The sequence below is a fragment of the Artemia sp. Qi Xiang Cuo genome, chromosome 17 (assembly GCF_049724085.1).
Source record: "Artemia sp. Qi Xiang Cuo chromosome 17, ASM4972408v1, whole genome shotgun sequence".
Classification (NCBI taxonomy): Eukaryota; Metazoa; Arthropoda; class Branchiopoda; order Anostraca; family Artemiidae; genus Artemia; species Artemia sp. Qi Xiang Cuo.
Genome location: NC_142810.1, coordinates 43,663,865 through 43,676,120, shown reverse-complemented (window position 1 = coordinate 43,676,120; position 12,256 = coordinate 43,663,865). Strand labels below are relative to the sequence as shown.

The following is a 12,256-nucleotide window of genomic DNA, read 5'->3' as shown; positions in this document are numbered from 1 at the left end:
TGTATTGGATCAAAATGAAAACTCCACCATTGGAATCAACATAGTCTAAACCCCACATAAAGGGGAATTAAAATCTCCCATTCTGAACAACGAGGAAACATGCTTTTTCACATGGAAAACAGGGGAAGTGTCGCTATTTTTATTATTAAGGGTAACTCTGCTATGGGGAGTAGAATAAATATTTTCAAGAACGACAGAAATGACTGCGTATCATTTTTATCTCTCTTTCTTATCTTATTCATTTTGGTCCTTTGTGCATCTCTAAGTTTATTCATTTTTGTACGGAGGGTTGAAATAATTGTAATTATGGGAATGAAATTCAAAAAAAAAAAAAAAAAATCTTGATCATTCCTAGGAATTAATCTGTATATTCAAAATCTGCTGCTAATCCCAGATCTACAGGCCTACAGGCTTGCTAAGCTTGATTTGACGAGAGATACAATTTTTATAATCATCGAGAAAATGTTTTTTACTCTTTTTTTCAGAAGTCATTGTGACTGTGACGGTGAGTTTGAAATGTGCTTAAGAGCGACCAAGAATCCTCTGGCGGATGTCCTCGCGAACTTTTACTTTAATGTACTAAAAGTAAGTGCCTTTAACGACTATCAAGTATGATAAATGTTTTTTTTTTTCAAAGAGTGAAATAACAATTTCTAAGATCCATCAACTCTTACGGGAAGAGCAACTCTTTCCATGGTAATGAGAGTAGAAGTAATCAAAATTCCAATCTATTAATTAATTAATTAATTAATTTGTATACCCATCATAAACACAGACATTGATGGAAAAAACAGTAGAAAAGAAAAAAACAACACAAAACATACACTTAATGGTGCAGACAAAGAAAAAACACATAAACATCAATCAAAGTGACGAGAGTAGAGGTAGCCAAGGATGGCTGCTACCCTCCAACTTAGCACAATACTTGTCAAGCAACTGATTAACTGCAGAAAATAAATCAGTTACTGCGTATCGCCGGATCAGGTACTAATTACTCGTTCTCAGTGGAACATGCAGTAGGAACTTCAAATATCTGAAGAAAACTCTGCGGATTTTAAATTTATCTTCGTTACGCAGAAGTTTCCAAAATAGTGTTATATATAATATATTGGCAGCGTGACAGTATTATAAATTCTAGCCAGCGAAAACCTATTAATATTTCTCTTCGACGAAATTGTGGCCCCGTACGCAGTTCTAATCTTACGCTCTGTATGTGTGATGACTAGAAAAAGGGTAGTTGACAGTGTGTCACCGATGGGCAGTCCCTAGTATACTAGTGACTCCACAGGCTCGACAGACTGGGATCCTAGTTGAATGTGAGGTAGAGCAGACTTATTCCAGTTAAACAACATCACTTCCGATTTTGACACAATAAAACTAAGGCCAATATCACCATACTGAAATGACTGAGATGTTCAAATAAAAGAGGACTACCATTCAATAGATGATCTGCACATATTTTATCAGCACCATTTGACGATTTTTTGTTTAATCTTTTTCAAACGTCCCGGATTTGAACACTGTTCACAAAAAAATAATTTAACTCTTTAGTAAGGAGGGGACTTAGTTAATCAAAAGACGTTTGGTTTTTTGACTAGTCTGGGGTAGAAAATTCCGTACTAAAATATTCAACCTATTCTTTCTCACCAATCATATTGGAAGTCGGATTATTGTACTCAGCAGGCTTTGCACGCAGATTCCAAATCAGATTAAGATTATCCATGATTTTCGACACAGTTTAAAGTTTTAAAGCGCTACGATGTTTACGCAGTTCTTTTGCAAATTTCCACTTGGACGAATTTGATTGACTGCACCACTTTTAGTCCTGTTACATTCATGCCAAATTTGCAGCCAAAACTTGGCCGCAGCCTTTACATTAGCCAAATCAGAGTTTTGGGCCCATCCTTTTGCTCAAGATATACGGCGCAATTCAACACTCGAAACAGCTTCGCTTTTAGATATTTTTAAAGCGTGGCATATTTCAGCAAAGTATAGGTTCAATTGCAGTCTTATTTTGACCTATCAGGTAAGTCAGCATTCCACTGGAGCAGAAGAAATAGAACCTTAATTTTTCTGAGGACGTCGTCACACTTTCGTTGAAATAAAGAGCGAGGGACCTTTTTCCAGTCACTCACGAGCTTCGGTTTAGGTTTTCGCGGGTAAGCATTCACAATACATGGGATAGTGACAGACAGGGGCAGATGATCTGAGTACATTCCGTCAAGTCCTACGTGTATGGTAGGTAGCTCAATATTATAACTAATAGCGTGATCGATGTTAGACACAGACTGGGAGACACTTATAAAAGATTATTGCTTGTTTTTCGTGGCTAGCATGAATCCATTAAGAAGTGAACTTAGAAGCACTTGGGCACGAGAGTTGCTGCTGTATTCAATGTTACAGTTAAAGTCCCCCAAAATCACTAATGGTAAATCACTAAATGTAAGTCTTAACCAGATTATTTGATTTCATCTTAAAAGGATTACTAAAAAGGGTCAAAAAACTTTTCTGGCCATTTACCTGTTTTTGAAACTTTTGAAATATTAGGCAATACACTAGGGTGTAAATTTATCAAAATAAAATAACAGTAATAGTAACAAGTCCAGTTCTTCAATTCCTAGTCCTTCTAAAAATCACAATCTACTCAGTGTGAAATATCCTTGACTATTTATATATAATTCTTAGTCGAAGTTTTAAAGATTCTTGAGTTAAATCAAAAGATACAATATGCATCCAGTTTGTCAAAATGACCTGATTGCAACATCGGAAATTTTTAGGGATTGCTCAGGGGGATCTTGAACTAAATCAAAAGAAAATTTGTCCATGTGAGTCGTCAAACCGGTGTATACACAATGTCTGAATAAGGGCTAAAAGTATTAAGTTGAATGTTTAATGGAGGGTTGAGGGGACGCTGAACTAATTCAAAAAACACTATTCACATCCAAAAGGGCTTATCTAAAATGCCTCATGAACAGCTAAGGGTGTTAAGTTGAAACTTTTAGGGAATGTCTAGGGGGATACTGAACTAAACCAAAAGACGCTGTGTTCTTTCGTGTTGTAAAAATAGTAAACCTACGTATCCTAGGAACTACTAAGGGTATTAAGTTAAACCTTTTAAGGAATAATATACAACATCAAAGAGAATATGCGCACCAGGTTGTCAAAATAGCGTATCTAAAATATCTGTAGATGACGGATGAAAGTATCAAATTGAAACTTCCTAGAAATGTTGAAGCTGATCTTGAACTAAATCAAAAGACAATTGATTCATCCAGGTTGTATAAATAGTAAGTCTGCAATGTCTCAGGAATAGTTAATTTGAAATCAAACAGTTCGTGGTAACGAACTGTAAGTAAGGAGCGACCCGGCTCAATAGTAACCGAAACTCTAAAAAACGGTATTTTGATACCAACATATACATCAAAAGAATCGGATTTTAATGCTGATTTCAAATATATTAGCTTCATCAAGTTTAGTATTACTCATTAAAAGTTACGCACCTGAGAAAATTTGTCTTATTTTCAAAAAAAGGGGAAAAAAAACCCTAAAAGTCATAAAACTTTAATGAAAATCACACCATCAGATTCAACGTATCATAGAACCATGCTGTAGACGTTTCAAGCTCCTATCTGCAAAAATGTGGAATTTTGTATTTTTTTTTTTTTTGCCAGAAGAAAGATCACGGATGCGTGTTTATTTATTTGTTTTTTATTCCCCCAAAGGTGATCATATTGACCCAGAGGTCCTAGAATTTCGCTGAAGGGCTCATTTGAACGGAAATTATAAGTTATAGTGCCCTTTTTAGTGACAAAAAATAGAGGGCAACTAGGCCCCCTCCCACGCTCTTTTTTTCCCAAAGTCACCCGATCAAAATTTTGAGATAACCATTTTGTTCAGCATGGTCAAAAAACACAATAGCTATGTCTTTGAGGATGACTGAATCCCCCAGAGTCCCCGGGGGAAGGGCTGTAAGTTATGAACTTTGCCCAATGTTTACATATAGCATTGGTTATTGGGGAATATATAGAAGTTTTCAGGTTTTTTCTCTGGTAGTTGGGGGGGGGGGTCAGGGGTTACGTGGGAGGATCTTTCCGTGGAGGAGGCTTTCATGGGAGAAGGGACATTGCTATGACGGAGGCGCCGGATTTCCCAGTATTATTTAGAAAACGATCAGAAATAAAAAAAAAAAAAATTCAACTGAAAGTAAGGAGCAACATCAAAACTTAAAACGATCAGAAATTATTACGTATATGATCGGGTTCGCCTCCTAGTCATTACCTCACTCTTTACGCTAAAGTTTTTTTTTGTGCTTTAATCAAAGCTATTTATTGTAATTAGCGGCCTTTGTGATTAAGGGGTCATTCTTAAAGACCTGGAACAAAATTTGAATTTTAGCATTAAGAGCGAGGTATTGACTAGGGGGAAAACCGCCTAATATACGTAATAAAATTATACGAACATAGAGGTTCGTTACGTAAGTTAACTCGTAAGTTACGTGAGATCAAAATTTCGAGAAAGCCATTTAGCAAAACAAAAATAAAATTAATATGCGAATTTCGTTTTAATTATTCATGTACGGGGAGCCAAAATCAAAGCTGCACTAACTCAAAAACGTTCAGAAACTAAATAAAAAACTAGTTTGTAGAACTTTAGCGTAAAGAGCGAGGCGTTGAGGAGGGGACAGCCCCTTTCATATATGTAATAACTTCTGTTCGTTTTAAGTTTTAATGCCGCTCCTTACTTTCAGTTAAAAAAAACTTGTTTCTTTTTTATTTAATGTCAGTCAAAGTTTAGGGGCTGTAGAACTAAATCAAAAGACGCTAGGCTTATTCAGGCTTCGAAAACAGAACTTCTTAAACTCAGGGACGACTAAAGATTCTAAGTTAAAACTTCAATGTGTCTTTACAAAAGACACTATATAGGGAAATATGCAATATCTCTAGAGACAAAATAGGTCATGTCAATGGGAAATCAAAGCTCTACGGTGTTTTTTAAGAGCCAAAAGCAAATGAAACAAAAGACGCTATGTGCACCTTCTCTTTCAAAATTAGATACAATACTTTTGAAATGGCGTAAGGTATTGAGATGAGACTTTGATGGAAGATTGAATGGTCAATTTGGATTTTTCATTTTGACTTTTTTTGGGATGTGTGAGGGGGAATGTGGAATAAATTGCAAGGCACCATATGTATTCGAGTCTTTAAAACAGCATGTCTGCCTGATTTTGGGAACGGCTCAGGGGATAAAGATGAAAATTTCAGGCTCTGTTGGCGAACGGAAAACGAAAGCTTGGGTGACAGAAATTGAAATTCAGTTTTAGGGGAATGGAGAAAAGACCAACCAATTTTCCCTCCAATCCATGCATTATTAAAGAACTTACACTTTAATCTCTTATGAGACTATCATTTATACCCGGTTAAGGAGATAGATGGATTAATATACACTATGTACTGACAGGTTGTCAATTTGACATATATTCAATATCATAAAAAAAACTGAAGTCAAATACGGCACTATTAATTCTTAATGCGAAAAATTCTATTTTTTTTATGCGACTCCGCTTTAAATTTCAGACCATGAAGACACGTCAAATCTCATTTTCAAATCTAAGGGAACCTCAAACCGGAAACAAATCTTGTCACATTGATTCTTGTCATATTTTTGATTTTTAAGAATAAAGCAGAACTATTTTGACAAGAGAGCTGAAGATGTATTTATCAGAGGAACGCCCTAGCTTTGTCTATAGTTAAGAGCCATAAAGCTTCAATGTATTACTTCTTTTTTTTTTCAGAGGCATTTCATATGGAAGGGATGGTTGCATAAACTTCCGAGGGGGCTCATTTGATTGGAGATTGAAAGTTCCAGTGTTCATTTTGAGAATAAAAACTGATCGGAGGGCAAAGAGTCCTCCTTCCACGCCATTTTTTCCCAAGCAACATCCGACCAAAACGTTAAGATTGCCATTTGGCACAAAATAGTCCAAGGGTCTACATACTATATCTCCTTGGTTGAAATAATTCCCAGATTCTGGGGCAAGTGCTGTAATTTATGCAAGATGCTCATTGTTAAGACGTAAGGTTTTTATTGGGAAATGGGGTATGTTTGATCCTGGTTCTCCGAAAAGGGTTAGTGGGTTAAGTTTAAAGTTTAAAAGAATGTTGAGAGAAATGTCGAACACAGTCAAAACACACTATGCACATCCAGGTGATCGAAAGGGCGTGTAAGCAGTATCTTAAGAGCGGCTAAGGGTAATAGTTTGAAGCTTTCAGGACCACTATTTCTGCTACTACGGTGACTGTAACTGCGACTACTTAAGATTACGACTATTTAAGACTGCGAATACGACTGCTTGAAACTATTTACAATGTTTACTATGTGCGACTTCAACTAAAACTGCTTGCAACCAGGGCTGTAACTGCTTGTGACTATTACTACTTGCAACTGTGACTACTTATGATTCTGACTGCAACTACTTGTGATTTCGAGTACGAATACAACTTACCTGCTGCCGCAGCTACTTGCGACTACAAGTGTGACAAACTGCAACTACAAAGGCGACAACTCGTCCCTGCAACTACTACTAATTGAGACTGTGACTAATACTATGAGTACATGCTACCACTAATGCAATTGTGACTGTGACTGCTATTACTACTGCAAGTATTATTTTTATATTAAGAACATTTAAACTAAATCAAAAGGGTTTAACTGCATTCTGCTTTTCAAAACGGTGTAATGTATTCAGGCTATCAAAAGAGCTTGTAATATCCCATAAATGGATAAAGATATAGGGTTAAAATTAAAGGAGATATTGAAAGGGATGTTACATAATGTCAAAAGATAATGGATGCATATAAGTTGTCAAAAGGGCGTATCTGGGCGTAGCCATATTGATCTCAGGAACAGATACGGGTATATAGTTGAAACTTAAATGGAAAGTTAAGGGGCATCTTGAACGAAAACAAAAGACGCAATATGCATCCAGGTTACAAAACGGCATATTTTAAATATTTCAAAACAATTAGGGAATGGTATCAAGTTAAAACATTCTGAGCATGTTGAGGGGAACATTGAATTTAAATACCCTATGTGCAACCCATTTGATTATAGGTGTAGCTGCAATTTCTCAGGAACGGCTAAGATTATTAAATTAAAAATTTCACGACATGTCGATTGGGATGTTAAACCAAAAGACACCACACGTGTTCTGATTTTCAAGATAGCTTGTCTGTAATATCTCAGGAATAGACAAGGGTATTAAGTTAAACTGTTTGAGAATGTTGAGGGGGGTGTTGAACTTATTCAAAATACAACTATGTACATCTCGGTTGTCAAAAGAGCATATGTGCAATATCTCAGGATCAGATAATGGTGTCAAGTTGTAATTTTCAGGGAATATTGAACTAAAACAAAATTTACTTACTATATACATACAGCTTGTTAAAGTGACTTAAAGGACTATCAGAAAAATAAGCCCTCGGGGCAAGAAAATTCTAATATACAACAAAATTGAGTTTCAGTGCAGAAGAAGTGTATTCTCACAGAGCGATTTAAACGGACTGCTTATATAGAATTTCTGTAGTACCAACTAAAAGTACAACGTGTCTGCATGCGTGTCTGATATTTTAGGTACAACTATTCTGCATATTATGTAGTAAGAATTGTTTTCTAACTTCACACTGTCCGAATGTTGTCGTAGAAACTTCAAAAGGGACTCATTCAATTGGGAATTGAGAGGGCTAGTGCCCTTATTAATAGTTCCAACCTTCCTTTCTTTTTTTATACGATGAGCAATAAAAAATTGTAATAATAAATTTACATATTCCAAATTTACAAATCTACATTAAATCTATTTCTTAAACTATTTCTTACTATTTCTTAATGGGTAAGGGTGAGTGTCTGCAATATCTCAGGGACAGCTAATGGCATTTAGTTAAACCTTCAGGGAATGTTGAAGGGGATATTAAAATAAATTAAAAGACACTATTTAGAGCTAATAAATTACAATAAGATGTTTTAATTCTTAAGCCGAAGGCTTAAAAGCTGGAGAACTATCTATAATTCTAACTAAAACCGAAACTTTGACAAAAAAAACAAACTAAAGTTGGTAAAAAAAATTACGAAAAAAAAGAAACAAGTCCTATTTTAAATCAGCAAAAACAAGCTCTATAATAATTCAAACTCTAAACGATCAGAAATTACTTTTGAGAAATAAACCAAACCGAAAATAAGCATAAATTTTAATCAATCATCATATCAAACATACAGATAATGGATATTGGTATTGATGAGTAAATACATGCTAAAACGAGTTAAAATTAAGTTTAATAGTCAAGTTTGGCTACTGCCTCTTTCCCTTTCTTCTAACCGTAAAAGTTCTAAAACTTATTGCGCTATTTGCACTCAACAGAAAACACGATAAATAATAAATATTGTCTTTTATATACGAGAAATTGAAAAATAAAAAGAATTGCTGAATTTTCCAGGAATTTAAATATTCAGTTTATTTTCGTTAGTTCTTTACACTTTTCTTGATTGTTCTAGTAATGTATTCTTTACTTGTCGTCGATGTTTTCAAAGACTAAAGCACACTGTTCAAAATATTTAGTTTTCGATTGCAATCAAATAAAAAAAAGAAAAAAACACAATAAAAACAAACAATTGGAAAAACAAATCTCCACTATCAAATGATTGCAAAGCTTTTGTCTCATATTGAAATTTTAAAACCATAAGACAGCAGAAAACAGCATACACAGCGCTTGCACAGGTTAAAAACAGCAACCCGTGGCTAAACAGTCCAAGCTATTCAAATTAATATACTTTTAAATTTTTTACTCTTTGCCAACGTTTTGTTGCTTTTTCTATCATTTCTGTTTTTAAGACCCAGAGATTCCCAAGAGCTGATCACATTTTTAATTTGTGGTGTGGTAGACCCAACAGCATCGAGCCTTAGGCCTGATCACTCCACGTGACTGAGCCTGCTGTGTCAAACCTCTGACCCCTGACCCCCGCCCCAAATCAGGACTTAGGTTTTGTCAATACCAGGATTTGAACCTGCATCTACAAGAGCATAAGAGTGCAAGTCTGATCAACACCTCCGGAAATGATTTATTAAGCACCGTAATTCAATCTGAAACATAATCACTTCTAATTTTAGATTACATCCCAGCCTTTTTAATTCTGCTTTGGCTTAGCATATTTTTATTCACTAAATATTCTGTACATATTGAAGACGCTCTTAAGACGACTGAATTAGTTTATAAGAAAAACCGTTTTACAAAAAGGGCAAGTTGGAATCGGTACAAAAAAAACTGTTGGAATCGGTTACTTCAAATATAAATATTGACGGAATTGAAAAAAGAAATATTTAAAAAAAGGGAACTAAGGTTAAAAATAAATCTTGGGCTTAAAAAGCCCCAAAGCAGATCAATTACATACAATTCCTAAACTTAGAGCTACAATAGATGCTTGCAAGAGGATTTTTTATCAGCAACATTCCCAATTTTTGTTTTCTTTTCGTTGTTTTTTTAACTTTAATTACTTTCTGAACATTAATTTGATTGAATATTTTGTTAATGTTTAGTTTTTAACCAAACTAACTCAGTAGTATGTTTTATTTTGTTATTATCTGGATTTTTGTGGATATATCATTTGTAAAGAAATTTTGTTTATTTTTCAAGTTCTAATGACTTTTAATTTTCGATTTTTGAGTCGTTTTTATGTATCTAATTTTTCTTTTGTTTTTTCATTTTTAGGGAGTTCTTTTTCGGTTCCTTTTTACCGAACTTAGACCCGTTTCTTCGGAACGACCTTTCTTTTCTTTTGTTAAGGAACGTAGTCATATTCTACTGAGGAAGGATAACAGAGTGCTAAAAATTTTGATTTTTTGACAATACAGCTGATGCCAACCAAAAAACAGACAGTCGACAAACTAGTCGGCCGCCAGAACTATTCAATTTTGAATTTTGTTTCAGGCTTTTTCTAGGAATGCTCGATCCGGAGCATCGATCGATCTCTTATATCTTATTTTATATTATATCTTATATATTCTGTTATATATCTTATATTCGATTATGTCTTATCATAATATATCTATTATATATATAGATATCCTATTATATCTTATTATATATATCTGGAGCATTCTCGATCCATCTTATTTGCGGTCTTTCTGCTCATTTGACTGAACATTTTCTCATTGTTAAGACTATTGATACTTCATGATTAAATTGATAAATATTACCAGGAAAACATTGATTAGACTTCTTTATATTTTATAGAAAAAATCTATATATTATTTTTACAGATTCAATGTGTGGCAGAACGTGAAAAGTCCTTCGAGAACTGTTTGGCAAGGAGCGATTGCGATGCTGAGAACATTGTAAAGATGCAGTTTCGAGATCCTAGAAGATTCATAAAAAAGAACCAACTTTCATCATTTATATATTGACCCCTCGTTTTACCAATTTATATTTATTCTCTTTCTTTCTCAAATTTCAGTTGGAAAAATAATTTATTACGTCATTTTGCTGTTATCATTCGTTTTTAGTTTTTACTCGAATTACAAAGTTTTCTTGATGGAAGTAAAGAGTGAAATTGAAACTGAAAATTTGGAACAAAAATTTGATCTTGAGCCTATAAAAATGATTAAAACTATATTTTTGTCCTTTAAATGCAAATAAAAAATAAGGAAAAAGAAAAGGGTCACACTTCTAACTAATTCAAAAGACCATTCAAAGGTCAATATCTATCAAAATTTAACGATATGAACTGCATAAATGATAATTGAGCTGGTGGTAACCTTTAACAGTTTCTCAGTACTCGTTCTCAGTGCTCGTAATTCTTCAATGCTTGTGCTGTTTTCAAATAATTCAGTTTGAACACATTTAATGTTAGGATCTGAGACGGAATATTTATGACTAATAAACCACAAAACAAATTCTCAATTTGACTGCCGTTTTCAAGAAGCATCGTAGATACTTGTGAAATTATGCTACGAATTATTCAGAAAATTATAACTGATATTGGAATTTACTTAAACTAAATTATATAAAGTAAATTAAATTAATCCATTAATTAAATCTATTTGAATTGAAGGAATTTGAAGAACACATGTCATTTTATTAAATCCGGTAGCCAAGTAATTTTTTCAAATTTTACAGAACAACAAACTACGAGTTTGCTTAAAAGTTAATATCAGTAATTGTAAATTGTTATATATCAATAATTGTTAATATCAATAATGGTAAATTTCAATAATTGTAAGCTTTTCAAAGAAATAGAGAAATATTCGAAATAATAGATGTTACCATTAGAAGCAACTCTTATTTCATAATGAAAATGAAGAATTTACTCCAATCCTATATACTTCAAAATACATTTACCCCCCCCTTTTTTTACTTGATGCCGCCGGTTCCTAATACATTAAATAGGTAACTCAGAATATGACAGGCTATTGAAAGTTGGGTGTAAAAACATCTTAAGATGCTTTGTGTAATTACTGTAATGAAATCTAAAGCCGTTTTGTGATTTTAGTAAAGTACTAGTTTTACATAATCCTAGAAGTTGCTTGTAACTAATATTATAGATGCATGTTAAATAGGCTCAGATCTGGTAATCTTCATTTTTTGTTTTAAATTTTAATTTTGCTAATTACTATTGTCAGAAAAAATTGTTCTGTTTTTCATTTTTTGCCCGTTTTCATTTTACAATAAAATACATGTTATTAGCTCATAGAAGAGTTCTTTGCCTAAGTTAGGCAAACATATAATATAAAGTCAACCTGAGATTTGTAAACAAAAAAAAAAATCCGAAAGACTTATTAACCAAGGGATTTTACTAATACCGAAATTTAGCTAGCATCAAGTTTAGCCAATCTGATTTTTTAATTAAATTTTCTGATTGGCTAAAATTAGCGCTACATGAATCTCGGTGTTAGTAAATTCTCATGGGAAATGGGCCTTAACATTTTGATCAAAAACTTTGGTCAATCGATTGACGTCTGCTTGAATCAACCTTCAATCGACTTTTCAATCAGCTCTTCAATTTTGAACAAAGCTAATTTCAAGTTGAATTTTAGCTCGCAACCAAATTAGTTTCAGTTCAGAGTTGGGTAGTGAAGTGCCTACCGTGTGTGAAATGCAGTCTAGTACCGATTTGGTTTTCGTACATATACTTTGGTTGCGCTCTAGCGACCACATTGCAAGCAGTTTACTACTTCTTTTTCTGTTCGATCGCCTTGTACTCGCGGTTGAAA

At 33.8% G+C, this 12,256-nt stretch overlaps 1 protein-coding gene across 1 annotated transcript in view; it reads left to right on the top strand.

Moving 5' to 3' along the window:
- The window catches only part of LOC148942230 (uncharacterized), a 35,310-nt gene extending 23,583 nt beyond the window's left edge, over positions 1 to 11,727 (top strand). The window contains exons 4-5 of the mRNA XM_089103742.1: positions 486 to 585; positions 10,307 to 11,727. Coding sequence (XP_088959868.1) covers positions 486 to 585; positions 10,307 to 10,450 — 244 coding nt within the window. The 3' untranslated portion in view covers positions 10,451 to 11,727. The remainder of the gene's footprint in view (positions 1 to 485; positions 586 to 10,306) is intronic.
- The last annotated feature ends 529 nt before the right edge of the window (positions 11,728 to 12,256 follow it).